Below are 23,555 nucleotides of genomic sequence, written 5' to 3' on the forward strand. Positions count from 1 at the left end.
CATGTGCTTTATATTGGAAATTAAATTAAAAAACTTTCATATATAAGTATATTTATATTGTTATGAAATAATATCAATTGTAAATTGTTGAAAATTAATGGCACTTTGTAAGGACAGTGCTTGGACATAAATTGTTTATACTTCTGTAGGAACCTGTTAGTAATTTACACATGAAGGTAATTTAACTTTTATAATTAACAAACCAAATGAAGTTGTGTTATTGTTTGGTAGTTAATGTTGTCTGTTATGTTAATTGATTCAACAACGTATTATACTTTTTTTTCAAAATGGTATTTAAAGAATTAAGCATAATTTCAAAAATTAAGTAAACAAGGAAAAAATATATATGAATTTTTGAATATCAGTAATTTATTTGAAATCCCAGAAAAATGATTCATCTTTCTTGGGTCAAATTTGAGATAAAGAAAGTCACACCATGAGCCAGAAAGTCTTGCTATCTATATCCGTGCAAACATGAGAAATAGCTGTGTTGCCATCAAACGAAGATTGATTTTGAATCAATCAATAGCAACCTCAGTGGATAATGCCGCTTTCAAATGATCATAAAGTGCAATATTTACATCCAATACAGAAGGCTCTCAAGTGGGTATACATTTCTACAGTATATATATATCTATTTGAATGGAAAATCACTTTCAAACACTTTTCTGGTGTTGATTATGTTCATATCGCAAAGCTTGCCTGGTGGTTCCCTATTGTGAATTAGGATATGATTTGATTGATGTTATTGCTGAAAGCATCAATGGATATTCTCACACCAGGTAGCTGAAAAGTTGAATAGTAGTGTAAAGTAATATGTTAATTTAGTATATTGAATGTTGATTGAAGTTGTGTCTTAAAAATAACTTCTTTTAATACATTTACATGTTACATGTATCTTCAAATTGTTTAGAGTATGTAGTTTTTAGTATATTGCATGTTTGTTAATACATAATTATATGGTACAATTATTTTTAATATTTTTGATGTTTGAATTTACCATATTTATATTGCTCATGAAAAATCCATTTCTGTTTTTCATAGTAATACAAGGGGTTATGGGTATAAAACTTTTGTAATTTATCCTATACATGTATAATGTACAAACCATACATACTTAACCTTTGATGTAATATTAATTTAATCTCTGAAAAATTATTGTATATTACCTTCCTAAATCATAATAATGGTTTATGTAATAAGAATCCCCCATGGGGTAATGGGTATGAAACTTTTGTAATTTATCCTATACATGTATAATGTACAAATCATACATACTTAACCTTTGATGTAATATTAATTTAATCTCTGAAAAATTATTGTATATTACCTTCCTGAATCATTATAATGGTTTATGTTATAAGAATCCCCCAAATTAGACTATAACAATTAAGTTGTGTATGCAAACATTAAAATTAATATATTGTTGAAATTATTGCAAACTGTTCAACCTGCAAATGCTGGTTTTGTTTGTCTTAATAGAACCATTATAAGACTAAAAATGAATCAGAAACATAATGTTTTCTTTTCACAGTTAGTGGGTGAAAACCCAGCCCCAAACAAATCGCGGTTCACAATCGTTGAACTTCCTGGATTAGAGAAGCTTTCTGACGACCCCAACCAGTTACGCCAGAGAGAGGGACCGGCCCTTAGCAAGGCCCTTATTGCTCTGAACCAGGTGGTCACACAACTGTCTGCCAACCCCTTTCCTGACAGGGTCATACACTACAGGTAGGGGCCAGCCCTAAATTACCTGATTGGGTTATAAACTTTGTGTAGGGGTCAACTGGAAAATTACGGCGCAATAGGGGTTACTAATTTTGAAATCATTGTTAAAGATGTTTTTGAATTAAAAAAAAAAAAACATACCCCAGAATAACAAAGCTGTTACTTCGAGGGTTATAATGGTATCAGAATGTCTTGCTGGCTGTCCGGAGCATACCTCAACAACTGTAAGAAGTATCAACTTAATATGTAGATAGATATCAATGAGGGAAAGTATGGTGAAAAAGAGCCATTGATCTTGCAGTGAAAGCAAGCACAGTGGAAAGAACCAAAGATCTTGCCTTTATATTTGTAGCATTATTGCCATTTGTTGATTTTCTTTTTTACATGCCCAATATTATCAGAATATCTGTCTGGAGAATAATGATGGATTTGCAAATACATTTTTGGAAGTGATGTGCATGACCAGCACACTTAATTAATCCTTTCATACCACTTACATACGAATTTTGAGGCATTTGTCGTCCCTTAGAAAGTTAAATTTTATTAAAGACCTTGCTTACTTAATTCAGGTTTTAAAGGCTTCATTTCCAACCCTTAGTTACTGATGAACAGCAAACGGCATACTTTAAACCTGAACAGACTGCAAGTTACTCGCAGGCTGTTCTGGTTTTAAGCTGTTTGCACATAGCCATTTTCACTTTGCCTCTAAGTGGGAAAGGGTTAATGAGTATTTATCAAAAACTATCAACTTCAGTTTCATAAGTTGAAAGATCACTAGGACGGGAAGTGTAATGCACAAGATCCATAACTCTTGCTTTTTCAAACGTATTTCCCTATTGCTATACTAAAATAATATTTTTAAAACTGTTAGAAATATCAACTTGCTTTAAACTTAATAGTTAGATAGATCTCATTGAGGGTGTTCACTGAAGAAGCACCATAAATCTTGTTTTCATAATTATACAGTTTTGGCTCTTTGTTAATTTTCATGCAAATCTGTTAGTTTAAACCTATTTATTTTAGCTTGATTGCATGGAAAGCCTAAGGCTTATATAAACGCTCTCGAGTCCGTTTCCTGGGCCTAGAACCAGTACTTGGTGTCTTTGGGGGAGATCTAAAGAATGCTCCCACGGTGGGGATCGAACCCTTGACCTCCCGGTCACTAGGCGGACACCATATCCATAACACCACGGGGACCTATAAATAAATCTTTTGTCTGTGACATGTCTAGAAAAATTAACAGGTATCAACTTAAAATCATCAGTGGCAATTCCACATTGAGGGAAATTGCAGTGCCAAAAAACAATACTCTTTATTCACTATTTTCACATAAAGAAGATAACAAAGCTTATTTTAAAAATATTTAAAATTAATACCGGTTACAAGTTTACTCAAGGAATTTGATAATTATGTTTTTTATCAGAATCAGCAAGTCCTTAAAAAAAATATCACCACCCCTATTAGATTGACATGAACATTCTAAATGTCTTTCAGCGACTCAAAATTGACCCGTCTGCTGAAGAACGAACTCGGAGGCAACTGCAAATCTCGGGCAGTCCTCTGCCTCAAACCGAACACGCACCCAGGCAATTTGACAGCCATCTTGAATTTTGCGACACGAGTTACGCAAGTGAAGAATTTCCCAATAGTCAATGATAGCAACGCTCAGGTAAATTTTTAATCATTTTTTTTTTAAATACTTTTTTTTATAGATGTATTGATTTAACCGGGATTTTGTGTGATTTTATTGATCGCTGAAAAATTAGATGATTGATCATTATTAAACAAAAACTATGTTATGTCAGATTAATTATTTTTAAACATGATAAAGTCAGATATATTAAATACACAATCAGCTCTTTACACCACGTTTTATTCCATTAAACAGAATGTTTGCTTTTACAGAAAGTTTGCTTATTTTTATCTTTGTTTTTAGTGGTTAAAATATCATCGGTAAATATTAAGCCGCACATTTTAGCATTGAGTTTGCCAGTCAGTGTTTGGTTTTGGAGAGTGTACTATATTTTTGGAGCATGCATTTTTTTAAAGCAATAAAGCACAACCTATGATAATTATTATTTGGTCCGTTTTTTGTGTACATAGTTTTAGAATGAATTGCAGTGGAGCAATCACCTGTATTTCTTTAAATTAATCTTGAATTGTGTCTTTATATAAATAATAGAATCACACAGTTTTAGCTATTATTTTCTAATTTCTTAAAATTTCTATCTATTTCTGGCAAAATTGTATGAATAACTTTAGTCCTGTGAGTAATTTTTATATTAATGACCTTGACTTTGTTCACATACAAACCACATTTAGTTCTTTTTTTTTCTGTGTGAAACAGCTTCAGAATTTGTATATGAATATTGATAGAATAGCCGTAGATTAAAGCATGGAAGATGGGACAGTTCAGAAGAATGATATTCAAGTAATGTATCTGAATGGGGAGTTATTCTTTACCAAAGACATTCCAAACACTCAAGTCATTACAAGATATTATTATATTTACAATATGTACTGTATAATATTTGTTTACTTTCTATGCCAGAAATGACAAATACACTGTATGTGTTTTGTAACCTCTTTGGTAAAGCGTAACCCCAGACACCCTGCCAGAGACCCACTTTGTAGTACAAGATACGCACTTTGGATATTCATTTTCTAAATGTGTGTACTGGTATTGACTATATATGAACAGACAATGTATTAAAATTTTTAAAAAGCCAGATAAAGCTAACTATCTTTTTTATGCCCCCCTTCGAAGAAGAGGGGGTATATTGTTTTGCACATGTCGGTCGGTCCATAGGTCGGTTGGTCCGTCCACCAGATGGTTTCCGGATTATAACTCAAGAACGCTTAGGCCTTGGATCATGAAACTTAATAGGTACATTGATCATGACTGGCAGATGACCCCTCTTGATTTTCAGGTCACTAGGTCAAAGGTCAAGGTCACAGTGACTCGAAATAGTAAAATGGTTTCCGGATGATAACTCAAGAATGCTAAGGCCTAGGATCATGAAACTTCATAGGAACATTGATCATGACTGGCAGATGACCCCTATTGATTTTCAGGTCACTAGGTCAAATGTCAAGGTCGCAGTGACTGGAAACAGTTAAATGGTTTCCGTATGATAACTCACGAATGCTTACGCCTAGGATCATGAAACTTCATAGGTCACTTGGTCAAAGGTCAAGGTCACAGTGACTCGAAACAGTAAAATGGTTTCCGGATGATAACTCAAGAATGCTTACGCCTAGGATCATGAAACTTCATAGGAACATTGATCATGACTGGCAGATGACCCCTATTGATTTTCAGGTCACTAGGTCAAAGGTCAAGGTCACAGTGACTCAAAATAGTAAAATGGTTACAAAAAACATATTCACACAATGGCTGCCACTACAACTGACAGCCCATATGGGGCATGCATGTTTTACAAACAGCCCTTGTTTTTTTTGGCTACTGTTTCTGTTCATTCATTTGACATTTAAGGTTCATTATTATTTGTTATTTATTTTCCATCCACTTACACTTATTTGCTCATTTTTTCATTAAATTTGAACATTTTTGTATAAATTCATGGGCATTTTATGTACATTTTATGTACATTTGCTCATATATGCATAAGATCTTTCTTGAAATAAAATAGTTGACGATGAACCTTTTAAGATAGCTTAATGTTTTGTAGATGGAATGGATGTATAGGATCTGACAAGAATTGTCATTTAGCTACATATTTTAGTTTAACCCTTTCCCACCTAGAAGCAAAGTGAAAATGGCTATTTGCAACAGCATAAAACCAGAACAGCCTGCGGGTAACTCGCAGTCTGCTTAAGGTTTTATGCTATTTGTTGCTCATCAGTATCATGGGTTTGGAGATAAAGTCTTAAAAACTTGAATGTATATGAAAAGTCTTAAATTAGATATAACTTTCTAAGGGACTACAAATGCGTGAAGCCATGTATCTAAGCTGTTAAGGGTTAAATAAACCTATTAATTTTAGCTTGATTGCATAGAAATGTATTTGAAAGGCTCTTGAGTTTGTTACCTGGGACTAGAACCACTACCTGGCATCTCTAGGGGAGATTTAAAGAACGCTCCCACAGTGCGGATCAAACATGTGACTTCCCAGTCGCTAGGTGGACAACATTACCATTATGCTACGGTTACAACACATTTTATTTAGACAAGTGAAGGAATTTTGTCATTAAACCAGCCTTTGGCAAACTTACGAAAAAAAACACACAAGGTGTTGCATGTTATAAATATTTGTTAGACCATTGCAAAATCATGAACAAAAGAGCTAGCAGTGGCAATAGAGTTAATTATTTAAGTTGACATTTAAGTAAGAACACCATTTAAAACATGAAAGATTAAGTTTTAATAAACACTGACAATGTATGTTTGTCTGGAATACAAAGATCTACTGGTATTAGTAAATTAGCCTTATAAACTTATTAAAGTGAGAATCTGCTAGTATGTACTTCGGTTTGGTTTTAGTTTTAAGCTTCATGTAGTTATTATTTCAGGTCTATTTATGCTGGTAGAAATTGATTATGATGCACTGATATTAAGTGATTTTTTTTTTAAATAAAAAGATGGACTTTTATTTTTGTGTGATTTTAAAGTATTAACAACAAGGCGTCCATATTAATCAAAGTTTATATTAAAAAGCAAAAATCTTGCAAGAAAACAGTAATTGTTGTCATTGAACTGAACATTGGACACATATTTCTTTGTTTTCTTGTTTGAAGAATAAATAGTTCAGCTCAATTTGAGATTTATTATTAATTATTTATCTAAACTCATCATTTTAACAACATTATACTCCTAAGTGACCTGTTTTAAGATTATCACCATGTTTTTGTTAATCATCCTTTTTCAAATTCTGGACCCATTTATTAAAATTATAAACTATTACTTTAATTAACCATGGTAACAGTTTGAGACAGATTTTTGTTTCTTGAATGGCATTAACATAGCTATAGGCTAAAATATTGAGAACTTGTCATTTGGTAAGTAATAAATTTACCAACGTTTAAACAATCTAATTAGATGAGAATGTTTACATGGTTAACTTTAACCGTAATTTAGAATTATTAACATCGTTGAGGACCAGGCCACTGCAGTTAGTAAAAATTACAAAAATATCAACTGGACAGAAAACCTTTTGTGCTTTAAATCAAATATTATCATTCATTGACATAGTTAAGATACTTGGATTATTTGCCATAGTTTAATTGTTAATATTGCTTTGAATTAGGTTTCTATTTGCAAGTTTTGTTTGCTTACAATATATTATTCTTCTCTTTATTTAGACAACATGGCCAACCATTTTGATGCACAAATATTTTAATTGACGATGGAATATATTATTTGAACTTCAGCTTTGTAAACAATCATGCTTGACCTTTATTACCACCTATTCTGATGAATGCGTTTTGAAGTTTCTTTAAAGAACACTTGACAGTTATAATAGAAGATATTTGCTATACATATTAAGCTTTATTACACGTAACAAGCGTAAAATTACTGTATCTCATGTTGAAATGCGCAGCAGATACAGCAATTTCACACTCAATGCTCGTTATATTCAAATCATAGAATAACATGGTAAGACTCTGAGATACATTTTTTTTCCATACTTTTTTAACACTTAAAAATTCACCTTAAAACAGATTATTTTCTTCATTAATTACAGAACTTCAAATTAAAAAAATATTGAATCAAATTAATATTTCAAACTGATTATTTATTCATTATGATCACTGCATTGTGATAAACATTATTGCTGAAGTTGGATTTAATTGTTGTTGACAAAAAATGGATTGACTTAGTGTTATGTTGACGATCTTTAATATTGAATCCTTCAAAATAATTCTTCATTGTAACATTCTGATGTATTCTGAATACATGTAGTACCTATCCCTATTATATTGTTTAAGTATCTTAGATAAATATGTAAAGAAAAACAGGTAATAGTATATTTGTGTCTTGTTCTGAAAAAATTGGGCTTAATGCATGTGCTTAAAGTGTCGTCCCAGATTAGACTGTGCACAGGCTAATCAGGGACGACACTTTCCGCTTTTTTGGTATTTTCTTTCAAAGGAAGTCCCTCCTTACGGAAAATCTTGTTTAGGCGGAAAGTGTCATCCATGATTAGCCTGTGCTGCACAGGCTAATCTTGGACGACACTTGACGCACATGCATTAAGCCCCATTTTCACAGAGCGAGGCCCATTTATACCCTCTGCAGCAACGTAGAAGCCTGTATACTGGAATCACCATGTAAGTCTTTCAGCCTGTCTGTCTATTTTTCTATAGACCCAACATCTTGCTAAAAAGTACTCCGTTAAACGTAAAACCTGATTAGGGGCGGTATTTTGTTCCTGTAGCTGACTTGTTGGCATGTTGCAATTCCTCTCTTTTTGTTCTATTTTAATTGTCCATTTTAAAGTTCCTTAATGAATACCAGTAGATAGAGAGTGTAATTACTTCGGTGAAATAAGTTTCACTGATCTTGTTATTAAACCATGTTTTCTGATTGCACTAAAAACATTTTAGCAAATGTTAAATGTATAACTATTATACAACATTTGCTCCATTTAAACATTTTTTTTACTGGATATTGCAAAAGACTGATCACCACTACCTACAGTCCATTCTGTGTTTGTTGACCCGTTGTTCAAACCTCACACAACTTAGTGTATTGTAACCCCTGTAGAACCTGCTGACGCAGTACCAGGCACGGATCATTGACCTACAGCAGCAGTCGGGTGTGGGACCTGCGCCGCTGGCCGCCAGGATGACCAACGCAGGGGACGTCAATGAGACCATTCGACAGCTGGAGACGGAAAATGTAAGTAGTGCGAGTTAACTAACAAATAAATATACCGGTTATTGCTCTGTGCATAAATATGCTAAAAAGTCATATTTGTATCTAACATTTTCCTTAAGTTTTTTTATGGTGTTGCATAAAATGTTCCTAAACAATCATTATAATAATGGAAATAAAAGAGAATGTAGCAGTAGCATAGAGAATAAAAGTGAATTGCTGAATTTAGCTATGATAAAAAACTTAAATACCAGCAATGGCTAGCATTTTACATTTAATTGTATTCAACACTTCCTTAGTTGTCTATTTATTCCATCAATGTCCGAATATTTGAAGATATAAAATGATTTCACAATAAACTACACATTATATAATAATACTGCATATTTTCCAGTATTCACTGGTAAAAATATCCATAAAGCATTTTAGTCAATAATCAAAATGTAGTGGAAATGTATGCTCCAATTATTCTTTAGATACGACTCAAAGATGAGAATGAACGACTCCGTGTACGAATGGACAGCATCCAGACCAAGTTTGGCAGTCTCGCTCACACCAAGACTGACCTGTCAGCGGAACTACTTTCTACAGAGGAAGAAAAACTCAAGGTATTATTCGAACTTCGAGAAATAGTTCCTAACAGGAACTTGCTTCATTGGTAATTTAGAGCTGAAGAAAACTTTAAATTTAAAATTCTAAGACAGGCATGCTGTGAAGCACGTTATTTTTCATTTTGTACAAGTTTTGGCTTTGAAATAAGTAGATAGAGCCAGTGACCTAACTTAGTTAAACATTTTTATGTATAAAAATGTAGATAGACACTCAAATCAATATTTATGAGGTCCAAAAACAACTGGTGCTTGGGGTCAGTTTTGTTCATTCCAAGTCGGACCATTTGCACTAGACCTTGAAATTATGAACTGTAGGCCTTACATGCATCAAATTGGTTTCTTCCTATGTTGTCTTTCTTAATTTATTAACAAACAAGCCTTCCCTAGTTGTCTGGAAAGATCAGATAAATTATGAAGCTTGAATTCTATTTCTCAGATTTCCCAGTCCCTAGTTGAGATGCAAATAGAATGCAACAAGATTCAAGAAGAGGCTGAGGCCACAAAGTTTGAACTCACAAACAAGGTAAGTGTTTAAAGGCCTAGTTATGTATGGCCCCTTTATGTTGTGTTCTTCTCAGAGTATTGCTTCATAGAGTACTGATATTATGATAGGATCTTTCAATAGAAAGTTGATTGATTCCATTGGTCTGTATTTTGCCTTAATGGTGTTTTAAGCTTTAAATGCAGGAGAGGGCTGTAATATAGGTAATGAAGTTACAAATAAGCCATGATCATATATTAAGCAGCATGCATCACCCATGATTGTCAGTCCAAAGTCAAGGTCACACTTCAAAGGTCAAGGTCAAACATAAAAGGTCAAGGTCACACTTCGGGATAAAAAGTCAATGTAGATTGTTTCTAGAACATTATAAACTTTTGAAAAAAGGGGAAAAAAAATGCAGTTGAACTCAACCTTAATAAATAAATTAATTTTATGGTATGCTAATTGGTGAAAAATATATGTATGAAAATGTCAATGAAATACATCTTTTCATCACTCATAACGTTTGTTTTTATTAAACAATAATCTGAATCATAATAATAAACAGAAAATTATATGAGTTATATGTAATCAGATCATCATGCTGGAGAGCGAGTTAGTGGAAGCGCAGAACGAGCGTGACCGTAGCAACCGTCAGGCGCGCAACTCCAAAGAGAGGCTGCTAGAAATGGAAAAAGATCGCAAGGACCTTGCAGATGAATATGTCGTCCTCAAGACAAACTACCTGGCTCTGGTCAGAGAACATGAAAAAGAGGTGAGCTCATCTAACAGTGGTAGAACCTTGGCTCGTATTCACTGACCAATTCTTAGTCTAAAGAATAAAGAATGAACTTAGAACCAAGAAAAACATATAAAGCATTTGAATATAAGCAGGCTAAAAATACTTTGTCTATCTTAATTGAGCTGTTCCTAATGAGTAATTGTTTTTTTTTAAGATTTCAAATTCCATGTCATATTGAACCATATTAAACTATGAAAACATTTAAGTTTTAAGATTTTTTTTGTAATTTTAGACTTGAGTCTTTCCTTCTCAGAAGCAAAGTGAAAATGTGCAAACAGCATAAAACCAGAAGAGCCTGCCAGTATCTCTCAGTCTGTTCAGGTTTTATGCTGTTTGCTGCTCACTAGTAACTAAGGGTTGGTAATGAAGCCTTTAAAACTTGAATCTAGTAAGAAAAGTCTTTATTTAAAAGTAACTTTCTAAGGGACTACAAATGCGTCAAAATACGTATCTAAGTGGTAAAGGGTTAAGTCTTGGTTGGTAAATATAGCCTAGCTTAGGACCTTAACTTTCTTATTTCTCAATAGCATATGTGTCTTGTTATGAGAAAACTGGGCTTAATTCATGTGCGTAAAGTGTCATCCCAGATTAGCCTGTGCAGTCCGCACAGGCTAATCAGGGACGACACTTTCCGCTTTAATGGTATTTTTTGTTTCAAGGAAGTCCCTCCTTACCGAAAATCAAGTTTAGGGGGAAAGTGTCGTCCCTGATTAGCCTGTGCAGACTGCACAGGCTAATCTGGGACGACACTTTACGCAGATGAATTAAGCCCAGTTTTCTCAGAACAAAACACATATATAGTCAGATTGTGAATCTCCATTCATCAAACTGCACATCAACTGGGTTTTAGGTAAAGACTCAGTATAGGGCTCAGCCAGAATTAAATTGTGTTTATAAAGTTTATCCATTGACAAATTCTGTAATGATCATTAAAATGATAAAAATCTACAACACATTGAAATCTTAAATATTTCTTTCAAATCAAGCATTAATATCACAAAATGAAGCTTTATAAAAAGTGAACAATTCTGTTTAATGTTGCACAATAGTGTATAATGCCACAAGCAATGGCAGTTAAGAGCTCCATTAATCTTGTCTTATGACAGGTGAAAAATTCTGGAGCCTGTGTTGTTAAACATGAATTTATTTAGACCTCACAACAATTTTTTTAGTTATGATTCAATTTTGAAAGTGGTATTTTTGTCTTATCAAACATTATTGTTCATCAAATTTTAGTTGCAATAAAATGTTTGAAGAGTTATAATTACTAAGGACCAGCTTCATTGGTCAGTTTAATTCAGTCCCTTTCACTTGCTGGCCTGGATTTTTGCATTATATTGTAGATTCATATATCTTTCTTTGACAGGCAAGTTTGTGAATACATTTCATCTGGCATTTTCGTTTGATTGAAATTTAAATTTGTTTATATTTTTACAAAATCTTGTATAAGACTTTTGACGTTAATGTTTGTTAGACATTAGTTATTTGATTTCGTAGATGAGAGGACAAATGAAAATCCAAGAAAATTAATTTCCAAAGATTTTTTTTTATTTCACATCATTTAGCATTAATGTTGATTATTTTACTCTGTCTAAATATTCAGTTGTGCTTTGTCTTAAGATTTTTTATGGCATAATTTGTACTTAAAGTAAACTTGTTTGGTTGTCATAAAATAGATTTGAGATATAATCTAAAGGATAAATCAACTTCTTGTTAAGCAGTAGAAGGTCCGCAGACTGTTCTTTAACTTTCCCCTTCAGAAGCAACGTGAAAATGGCTTTTGCAACCAGCATAAAACCAGAACAGCCTGCGAGTAACTCGCAGTCTGTTCAGGTTTTATGCTGTTTGCTGCTGATCAGTATCTAAGGCTTTGGAATGAAGCCTTTAAAACTTGAATCTTGTAAGAAAGGTCTTTAATGAAATTCAATTATCTAAGGGACTACAAATGCGTCAAAGGCCTTTGCAAACAGTTTGGATCCAGATGAGACGCCACAGAACGTGGCGTCTCATCAGGATCCAAACTGTTTGCTAAAATACGTATCTAAGTGGTAAAGGGTTAAATCACGTTGACTGATCCTGAATGATTTCAGACTGAGAGGAATGAGGAACTAAGCGTGGAGTTACTAAACCTCGTAAATGCAAAGGCCGCGCTGATGAAGCAGGTGGCAGTGCTGAACAGTGAGGGCTATAACAAGGGCGAGGCTGAACAGGAAGTGGACAGGGTCAAGGCCATAGTGATCCAGAAGTCATCTGGGAAGGTCAAGGCTGACGAGATTCTTGGGACGCAACGAGACCGCGAATCAGTAGAGCAGACGGTTAGTGGAGCTTTTAGTTTTAAAGTGTGTCTTGTTTTGAATGAAGAAAAATGTTTTTTTCTGATAATATTGGGAACAGGGGTAGGACTTGTTTGTACTTTTGCTTATATAATGGTCAATTAAAGATTCTTAATCTGAAAGAATAATAAACAATGTTGTTTGTACCATAAACAATGTATTTGAGATTAATGCTAGCAAAGCTTAATACTTTATTTGCAAATGAAATCCAAAAAAGTCAATAAAATGTTCTAGTAGATATTTTTAGGGCATGTTGAGTTATCTGGAACAAACTAATTTTATGCCTAAGAGTTGCTTGAAATAAAAGTTTAATCAGGCACAAAGTGCCCATGGGGAGCTTTTAGGTTACCTTGATGTTCTTCATAATTATGTCCATGCATGAATGGCTTGGTGCGTAAACTTTTCTATTCTAACATCTTCTACTGATAAGTTTGGCAGATTTTTACAAAACTTTACTGGGATGATCCTTGGGGAACCTTTCCTTAAAGTTGTTCTTATTATGCCCCCGGATCGAATGATCGGGGGTATATTGTTTTTGGCCTGTCTGTAATTGTACGTGTGTGTCTGTGTGTCTGTCACAAAACTTTAACCTTGTTCATAACTTTTGCCATATTGAAGTTAGCAACTTGATATTTGGCATGTATATGTGTATTACATGGTGCTGCACATTTTGAGTGGTGAAAGGTCAAGGTCATCCTTGAAGGTCAAAGGTCATTTTATCTAAAATAGCTGCCATGCGGCTTCAAAGCGGCTTAGTAGCGGGCATTGTGTTTTACAAACACAGCTCTTGTTTTTAGTTATGTTGCTTAGTTGGGTCAGCAGAGTTGAAAACAATCTTTGTTTTACAGTGAAAACAGTCATGCCCCTGGACTTAATTATGGGATTTCATGTTTTTCTTACAGTGCTCACTTTTCCCTGTAGCAAGAGGTTTATTTTGTCAAAATCTCGTACACCAATGGTATGGCCACATTGTTCTTGCATGGTGTCTTAGAAAGAATGCTCATTGCTAATTAGAATCACTTTTCAGTAAGTTTGTTTTGGTTAGAGCCCTTTCATTATGATTGAAAATACCGGTACTTATGTTATTGTTACATCTTATAACCAGTTTTCAGAGTAAATTTTAAAACCAGTTTCAACAATTTATTTATAGGATGCAGTTTAAAGTACTTGATTCTTTTTTTGTAAAAATTATACAGAAAATTGCAGTTGAGTACCGGTAACTTAAAATATTTGTATAATTTTAGAATGTATTTCATTTTGCATATTTATGAAAATGTACATCTTTAACTTAAATTAAGTCCATGCATAAGTCTGTTTTCATATAGGGCATAATGATTCTGTGCATATTGGTTAACATTGTATGGTTTATTTAGTTGTGTTAAAATGTGTGTACGTCTGTTTGATTGCTTACTTGCAATATTATCTAATTCTGTTCCATTTTATTCTTATCAGCAGAAAAAAATATACAATGTTTTTCATGTAAAATATGTTTATACCAGATATGTATTTGAATTAGGAGACTTTTGACAAATCTCCTCAGGCAAGATTTTTCTTAAATCGTCATCCTTAGGCAAAAGAATAGGTAAGTTTTTGTCTCCTTTTATTTTTTCCTCAGTAAGAAATAAATCGCCTAAGGAGAGACTTAAGCCTGTCATCAGGGATATCCCGGATTTCCCTAACATAAAAATTATTATTAAGTTATTTTAAGGTCAGGACTACAAGTTTAATTGATAGGGCAAAAGTCTGACTGAACAAGTGGATTTAAAAACGAATTGCAAGCCTTGAAAATATTTAAAAGCATTTGGTTTTGTCAGTAGCTCCAAATGTACAATTGGAAAGTTGTGTCCTTTCCCCCTTAACAAAATTGACAAAACTTGTGTTTTTTATATCACTACTGCGTTTGTCATGTTTCTCATGAAAACAAAAATAATTTGTGTAGACTCAGTATGATTTTTTTGTATAGGCTCCAAACATTGTCTGTAAGGAGACAATACATGACAGGTTCACAACATTATTTCAAACATACACTTTTTGACAATAATTATATGGGGCAGACGATTCCATTAATTACAATAATATAAAAATGATTCTAAAATACTATCCAATTACTGTTCTTTGAAATCACGTTGTTAAGTGGTTGAAGTATTTTATGCGAAATAAGATGAACATTTTGTTTGTGATTTTCTCAAGCTTTATTGGTAACATTTATTATTTAAGAATAATGGACATCAATTTGTTCACAATATATGGACAGGAGTGTACAATTTTTTGTGGCAAAATCCTGATCTGTGTATTTGCCTTCAAGTCACAGTGATAGTATAGACGGATTTTTGCTTAAATCGGACACAGTTTGAGGTAATTAAAACAGTGATATCTTATCATTATTTGCTCACAATTTGATTTCTTTTTCTAATCACAGTAGCATTTTGTGGGAGTTAAATACATGCAAACTTACTTAAGTCCATGTAAAGTACGTTTTGATTCATGCAGTTATTGTTTATTTGAAATTTGAGTCGTTTAATTGAACGCCCTTGTGAGTTGTGTGCATTGAAGCTAGACAGTGCTTTGTTTTTGTTTATTTTGGTTTCAATAAGTTTTTGTACTTTGTCACAGTTGTTAAAAAGTAAATTATTACACAAGGATTTTGTATTTTTATTCATAAATAAAAAATTGTGCTTAATGAGAAAATGTGTTCACAGCTGTTTAAATGAGGAACCTATAAAATATATATTATATATAATTTTTTTGTAACTTCAAAAAGTATTATTTTTAATACAACTTTTGGCCATGATTTCAAGTGATGTTAAACTGGTGCTTCAAACTATAGCCTAATTTGCTAGTTTCAGAACATCTATAACAAGACTTGCAACTTATAACAAGACAAGACTTAAGTGTGAAAGTTTTCTATGTAATTTTCGGGAAAAAAAGAGTAAGGAGACTTTCTATTGGGAATCTATCACACGAACAGACAAGGTGTATTGTTAAAATTCCTAGTGTGAATTAATAAAATATACTGGCAAAATGTAAAATTTATTGAAACTATTAGATACAGACTGTTTTATATGTGATATATTTTCATTTTCCATTTAATTTGCATAAAGAATCTAAATCCATGGGACACTGATATCAGAATGATGAGCAAAGTCTCGTAATAAAGCCTGGGATCTTGGACATATAATTTCATCCCTTTATAAAAAAGAGGGTGTTATAGATTGTTATAGATGAATTGTGATATTGGACTTGTGTGATTGTGAATGTGCGTGGATTACAAAAATGACAACGCTTCCTAGTTTAGCCTCATCTGGCCAAAATGGAATGGCAGCACTTTATGAGCTGCAGGTAGTAGAATTGATATTCATTTGAGGTGTGCTCTTAGAAAATGGGGTTTAATACATGTGGGTAAAGTGTGGTCCCAGACTAGCCCAGGATATATAATCAGGGACGACACTTTCCGCTTTTATGAAATTCTTCGTTAAAATGAAGTCTCTTCTTAGCAAAAATCCAGTTTATGTGGAAAGTGTCGTCCCTGATTAGCCTGTGCAGACTGCACAGGCTAATCTGGAATGACACTTTACGCACATGCATTAAACCCCTTTTTCACAGAACATGATATTCATTTGAATGTTTTTACTGTTATGGAGTAAAGACCATAAAATTGTAGCATTTACTATATAAAGATCTGAGCCACTCTCTAGAACAAACGTGATTAATGCATGTATGTAAAGTATGGGCCCAGAATATCCTATGAAATCCACATAGTTTAATCAAGGATGAAATTTCCGCTTTTATGGAGTTTTAAGTTTAAGTCTCTTCTAAAAAATTCAGTCTAGGCAAAAAGTGTTGTCCATTATTAGCCCATGCAGACTGCGCAGGCTAATCTAAGACAATATTTTACACCTAGACATGCTTGAGACCTGCTCTTGTAGATGTATATCAGTGAAGGTATGATGACTTGATACTCTCTTAGCTCTTGTAGATGTATATCAGTGAAGGTATGATGACTTGATACTCTCTAATAGCTCTTGTAGATGTATATCAGTGAAGGTATGATGACTTGATACTCTCTTAGCTCTTGTAGATGTATATCAGTGAAGGTATGATGACTTGATACTCTCTTAGCTCTTGTAGATGTATATCAGTGAAGGTATGATGACTTGATACTCTCTTAGCTCTTGTAGATGTATATCAGTGAAGGTATGATGACTTGATACTCTCTAATAGCTCTTGTAGATGTATATCAGTGAAGGTATGATGACTTGATACTCTCTTAGCTCTTGTAGATGTATATCAGTGAAGGTATGATGACTTGATACTCTCTTAGCTCTTGTAGATGTATATCAGCTAAGGTATTATGACTTGATACTCTCTTAGCTCTTGTAGATGTATATCAGTGAAGGTATGATGACTTGGTACTCTCTAATAGCTCTTGTAGATGTATATCAGCGAAGGTATGATGACTTGGTACTCTCTAATAGCTCTTGTAGATGTATATCAGTGAAGGTATGATGACTTGATACTCTCTTAGCTCTTGTAAATGTTTATCAGCGAAGGTATAAGAACTTGGTACTCTCCTTCAAAACACAGATCAAACTTTAGTGAACTCTTGAATCATCAGCATGCCATAAGAATGTTACTATTTATCTAATGGTCCACTCATGCATCTAGATTGGACAACTCTTTGGCATCAAATCGTCAATATAGATAATCTAGGCATGCAGTGCATGTAGATTTTCCATTGTCAGATTTTTGTGTCAAGGTCATGCTAAGATGTCAAGGTTTAACTTGTCAATACACATGTACAGCAGTTTGTCAAGAGTGTAATTTTATCATGAAATGTTAAAATAACTTACCAAAAAATTATCACCATGAAGACACTTTAGTGTCTTGTGTATCCCCTGTCTCATAACTTCAAAGGTCACGGTCACACTTGGAGGTAAAAACACAAGTTTGGCCATTGTTTTTGACAAAAGAAGAGTTAAGAGACACAAGTGGAATTTGGGGGCATCCATGCCGTATGAACACATGTCTTGTTTCAATATTTAACTCCGGCTACATGATTGGGATTCTATATTTCCCATTGTGAAACCTATTCAGTACTTAATGACTACAAAAACATACTTTTTTATGTTCCTTAAGTATCATAAATTTGCAAAAACTTTTGGAATGACACTGGAAAACTGCGTTTTATTATTATACACGGAATATTAAACTGTGTGTTGTGTTGTTCCAGCGGTTTAACTAGTATCACACTTATTCATTGTGTAACAGCGTACTCTACTCACCCTTCAGGCTACTTAACGCTTTGCATGCTGGGAAATTTGTGGTCTGCTAAAATGTCGTCTGCTGAATTTCTCAAATTAGCATTTACTTAGATTTTTTTTCAAAGAATACTATAAGAAAAGCAAATAGTTTGGATCCTGAACGTGGCGTCTCATCTGGATTGAAACTGTTTGCAAAAACCTTCAAAATTCGGTTCCAGCACTGAAAGGGTTAAATACTTTATTGCACAGTCAACTTGTATGAAACAACCCATTATTAACTTATAGTTGATAATCTACTTGATCGTTCTAGCTGTTTGCCAACAAGAAGCGCTATGAGGGGGAGATGGACAGACTTCGTAGGGAACACGGGGAGGACCACTCAAAGCTAGAGCAACAAGTGTGAGTATACAGTCATGGTTGTATGAGCCGCGTTCTGTGAGAACTGGGCATCATTCATGTGTGTAAAGTGTCGTTCTAGATGTGAAAACTGGGCATCATGTATGTGTGAAAAGTGTCGTTCTAGATGTGAAAACTGGGCATATGCATGTGTGTAAAGTGTTGTTCTAGATGTGAAAACTGGTCATATGCATGTGTTTAAAGTGTCGTTCTAGATGTGAAAACTGGGCATATGCATGTGTGTAAAGTGTCATTCTAGATTAGCATGTGCTAGATAAGCTTCTGCGTGGGAAAGAGCAACCCTTTCCACCTAAACTGTATTTTGTATAGCAGAAACATCTTTTTAACGAAAAATCTCATGACATTGCATTAAGCCCAGTTTTCCCAGATTGCAGCTTGTAACTATGTGTCCGTTTATGGTCCATTCATTGTGTATAATACATGGTAATTTGCCTATGTTAAATAAATGTTAAACATAAGGGTTATTTTAGATGTGTTATTCATTTAAGGAAATTATTATATTGTGAAATACCTCTAAACTGGACATCTTGTCTTGTTTAGAGTGATTCTGGTTTTAAGGCAAAGTAACTTGTCTGAGTTTTGGATAAGTCTCTGTATTGTAAACAATTAAAACATGCCTTACTACATGTATTTGTTTAAGTTATATGTAGTTAATTTATCTTTAGTTAGCAAGCAATTAATTGTTCAAGTGTTCATTTTGATAGAAAAAACTTTCTTTGACTTACATGGTATTGTTATATATAATAACAATATTGTTTATCGTAAAACCCAGTTTAGAATGGCTTACAATTCTTTATGCACTTGTACATGTATCTCTATTTACTTCAGGGGTGACCTCCAGAGGGAATTGCATGACACCAGGAACCTTGCGCGGGAGAGACAACATAAAATATCAGAGATCAATGCTGTAAGATGATCTACTCATTTGATTTTTAGCAATCAAGTTAGTCAAGATGGTCAACGTTTGATATAAAAGATAACTGAATACATTGCTAAATTAAAACATATGCAAAAGTTTAAGAAGTTTATTGCTATATAATATCTATAATATTACCAAAATAAGTCTTAAACCTGGACGAGAATCATATATATATTGTCACATCACCCCCATAGGGTAAATATGGATTGGTTTATTATTGTTGATATGCTGTTGTGTACATGGATTTTTTCTGTTTCCCCGCCAGGCCCTGATTATGGCCCGCAGTGACAAGGAGGCGCTGGAGGTGCAGGTGAACCGTCTGCAGCACAAGGTCAAGGACCTCGGGGAGGACTTTAGAATGAGGCTCATCAAATATGTCGAGGATATCTCTGTAAGTAACCTAGTGAACTCGTTAAAAAAAATATCTCCAAAATCTATTAAGAACCTAAAATATCTATTTGAATGTTGAGGTGTTGATTGTTACAACTCAGCTTACACAAGGGATTGTCTCATCATAACATTTCATGTAAGTATCTTGGTCTCCATCACCTCAAGTATAGGTCAAATAATAATATTAATTGCTTTACCACTTAGATACGTATTTGACATGTTTGTAGTCGCTTAGAATGTTAAATTTAATTAAAGACCTTTCTTACTAGATTCAAGTTTTAAAGGCTTCATTACCAACCCTTAGATACTGATGAGCAGCAAACAGCATAAATTTTGAACAGACTGCGAGTTACGCGCAGACTGTTCTGGTTTTATGCTGTTTTCACATAGCCATTTTCACTTTGCTTCTGAGTGGGAAAGGGTTAATCATGCATTTAGATGACTATCCAGTAAATACAAAAATACAAACACATTTCAAGGACTACATGGACAATGGCAGCGGAGTCCCGGATGCGAAACGCGACAAGAAGATGAAGACATATGTTGACAACATGCTGAAGGACGTGACAATGTCACACAAGGAAAGGGAGGACCAGCTCAGTCACGCCGCGCAGCAGTACAGAGAACAGAAACGCAAGTTTGCGCACAAGTATGAGGAGCTCCTGGTGGCTTACAGGTAGGGGGCGCTAGTGTTTTAACCCATTTATGCCTAGTGGACTCTCCCATTCTTCTAAATTGGATCAATTTAATTCCAAAATTAGGGATGTTTAGTATATTTATTTCTATATTTAGAATATTTCTTACAGAAATTCCTTGAAGCGAACAGCGCAGACCCTGGGTTTTCGCTGTTTGCCAAGGCGTTTTTTCTAGATACTAGGCATAAATGGGTTAATAACCCCGCAGAGAGAGGGAATATTGGAGTCAATCTGTTGCATAATTTTCAGTGGGTTGGTCTGTCTGCATGCACAGTGTTTTATGCTGTTGAGTGAACCGTTTCCTCTAATCGATCGAAAGTGATTACATTTAAAAATGAAAATATGCCATCACTATTAAAGGTTTATGTGTAATACCCTTTGTTCATGCCCATGATTTACACGTTTCTGACTTATATGCCCTTAAACATTGCCATTTTTTCGGCAGTAGCATAAATTGTAGATGAAAATTTAAATACGTAATCAACATGAAGTGTTGAGCTGCAAGACACTTATTTAAGGTTGTCATCAACTCATTACTGAGTAAATTAATGTAGCTTTGTAAGTGCTCTTTGGTCTGGTAACCATAAAACAGACTTAATGTGAAATTTTGGAAACAAATCACTTATATGGGCATTCAAACTAAACTGAACCATTTAATTTTGTTCAATATCCCTAACCATTTGAACTGTAATTATTTCAATGAAATTAAAATTGTAACCCAAAAAGTCTCAGGATTGTTGTTCCTACCAATAATTTTTTCCCCCAAAATGATTGCACATTCACAGATAAGTGTGTGAAATTTGCAATTAAGACAAATTTGCGAAGAAATTTCATTATAAAAACCTTTAATTTTGTATTGCATTAATTTTTAAATACTAATTTAATTTTTTTCTTTGATGTATTTTCCATACATTTGCAATTTGTCTATCCCTAAACAGGTGGCTATGACCCACATTCCCACGAATGTTGACTGGTCTGTTATCAGTGCCTCTTTAACCCGATGTAGATTTCTAAAGTCTTCAAGAATTTGTAACTGAAATGAAAGCAATGCCCCTTAAACCCCGATTTTAACACAAACATTTTGCGAGAAATCTGGAAAAAACTGGGCTTAATACATGTGCCTAAAGGGTCATCCCAGATTAGCCTGTGCAGTCCGCATGGCAACACTATCCTCCTAAACCTTGATTTTCCCTAAGAAAAGAATTCATTTATATATAAAAAAATACCATAAATATGGAAAGTTTTATCCCTGATTAAACTGTGCCCAGGCAACTCTTGATGACACTATGCACATGCATTTAGCCCTGTTTTCCCATAAGGCTGTTCATTTTACCAGGAATATACGACTGATCTGTGAGCAGCGCGGCGTTGACCCTGTTGACCTCGGTCCCGACGAGCACAAATTGAGCCTGACAGAGTCAGAGGTCACCAGCAACCACCTGAAGGAGATCAACCGACTGAAGGGTGATAGGGAGGAGCTGCGCATGCAGCTGAACTCTCTAAAGAACAAGGTGAATATCTGCAGGAGTTTATTCACGGCCTTTAATCATGGGCTCCACCTCTTTTTTACGATGCATCGCCAAAAAAGGGTGGCACCCCTGATTAACAGCTGTGTTAGTTTATAGGGCATTTGTGTTGGGTTTGGTCGCATATCTTTTTAATTCAAGTGAATGCCTGCAGAAGTAAACAACAAATCAAGTTATTTGTTGGATTTGGTAGATTTTTTTTATCCACGCCGAAAAAAAATTCGGAGGGGATATAGTAATTGGTCCTGTCCGTCTGTCCGTCCGTCTGTCCGTCCGGCTGAAACTTTGTCCGGAGCATAACTCCAAATCTATTCAATGGATTTACTTTAAACTTAGAATATAAACATATGGCAACTAGGAGAAGTGCAGTGACCAAGAACCATAACTCTATCTACCTTAGTTTTTGAATTATCTCCCCTTTTATTTAACTTTGAAGTAAATTTTTGTCCGGAGCATAACTCTAAATATACTAAAGGGATTTACTTGAAACTTGAAATATAAACAGATGGCAACTAGGAGAAGTGCAGTGACCAAGAACCACAACTCTATCTACCTTAGTTTTTGAATTATCTCCCCTTTTATATGATTTTAAAGTACACTTTTGTCCGGAGCATAACTCTAAATCTACTGAAGGGATTTACTTGAAACTTGAAATATAAACAGATGGCAAGTAGGAGAAGTGCAGTGACTAAGAACCCTAACTCTATCTACCTTAGTTTTTGAATTATCTCCCCTTTAATATAACTTTTAGGTAAATTTTGTCCGAACATAACTCTAAATGTACTAAAGGGATTTACTTGAAACTTGAAATATAAACATATGGCAACTAGGAGAAGTGCAGTGACCAAGAACCATAACTCTATCTACCTTAGATTTTGAATTATCTCCCCTTTTATATAATTTTTAAATAATTTTTTGTCCGGAGCATCACTCTAAATCTTCTGAAGGGATTTACTTGAAACTTCAAACTTTAACAGATGGCAAGTAGGAGAAGTGCAGTGACTAAGAACCATAACTCTATCTACCTTAGAGTTTGAATTATATCCCTTTATTTAATTTCAGAATAAATTTTTGTCCGGAGCATAATGAATTATCTCCCTTTATTTGTTTTTACAAATATTATTTTACTCTCTAAAACAAATGTTGTCATACAAGCAAACACATTTCGGCGGGGATTTGGCACTACTGTGACAAGCTCTTGTTTATACAAGTGATCAGAAAAAGAATTAGTCACTTACGCGCCAAATCAGAAAAAGTAATTTTACAAGTATTTCAGCCATTAGTCAAAATATTTTTTTTAATGATCATGAGTGTATAAAAATTGATTTGTCTTGTGCTGTTTATTTGTTTTAAAACAAAGATTTAACTGGATAATTTTACAGGAGTAAAGACATAATTCAGTAAAAGTAAAGATGCCATTTCACTGTGAATCTAAACTATGGAAATCATCAATAATTTTCACTGTTGTTTTTAATGTTTGATACAGTAAATTTTATTTACTTTACTGATATTTCCCTATAAACCACAGGAAAGCATAACATAATGATTAGGTAT

General features: G+C 34.0%; 1 protein-coding gene and 1 long non-coding RNA gene across 4 annotated transcripts in view; both read left to right on the forward strand.

Annotated features, from left to right (window-relative positions):
• LOC127874132 (coiled-coil domain-containing protein 78-like) overlaps positions 1 to 23,555 on the forward strand; it is a 52,782-nt gene that overhangs the window by 25,044 nt on the left and 4,183 nt on the right. For 2 of the 3 annotated variants that reach the window (XM_052418306.1, XM_052418307.1), the window contains exons 6-18: positions 150 to 176; positions 1,535 to 1,731; positions 3,223 to 3,397; positions 8,456 to 8,590; positions 9,043 to 9,174; positions 9,614 to 9,700; positions 10,254 to 10,433; positions 12,551 to 12,775; positions 18,365 to 18,453; positions 19,300 to 19,378; positions 19,656 to 19,781; positions 20,260 to 20,456; positions 21,812 to 21,986. In XM_052418306.1, the coding sequence (XP_052274266.1) occupies positions 150 to 176; positions 1,535 to 1,731; positions 3,223 to 3,397; positions 8,456 to 8,590; positions 9,043 to 9,174; positions 9,614 to 9,700; positions 10,254 to 10,433; positions 12,551 to 12,775; positions 18,365 to 18,453; positions 19,300 to 19,378; positions 19,656 to 19,781; positions 20,260 to 20,456; positions 21,812 to 21,986 (1,824 nt within the window). The remainder of the gene's footprint in view (positions 1 to 149; positions 177 to 1,534; positions 1,732 to 3,222; positions 3,398 to 8,455; positions 8,591 to 9,042; positions 9,175 to 9,613; positions 9,701 to 10,253; positions 10,434 to 12,550; positions 12,776 to 18,364; positions 18,454 to 19,299; positions 19,379 to 19,655; positions 19,782 to 20,259; positions 20,457 to 21,811; positions 21,987 to 23,555) is intronic. The other variant, XM_052418308.1, reaches the window with a different exon arrangement.
• Positions 15,503 to 18,353, forward strand: LOC127874142 (uncharacterized). The gene is made up of 3 exons (XR_008046649.1): positions 15,503 to 16,785; positions 16,838 to 16,987; positions 17,040 to 18,353. It is a non-coding gene; the product is annotated as an uncharacterized LOC127874142 (long non-coding RNA).

The sequence above is a fragment of the Dreissena polymorpha genome, chromosome 3, assembly GCF_020536995.1.
Source record: "Dreissena polymorpha isolate Duluth1 chromosome 3, UMN_Dpol_1.0, whole genome shotgun sequence".
Taxonomy (NCBI): Eukaryota; Metazoa; Mollusca; class Bivalvia; order Myida; family Dreissenidae; genus Dreissena; species Dreissena polymorpha.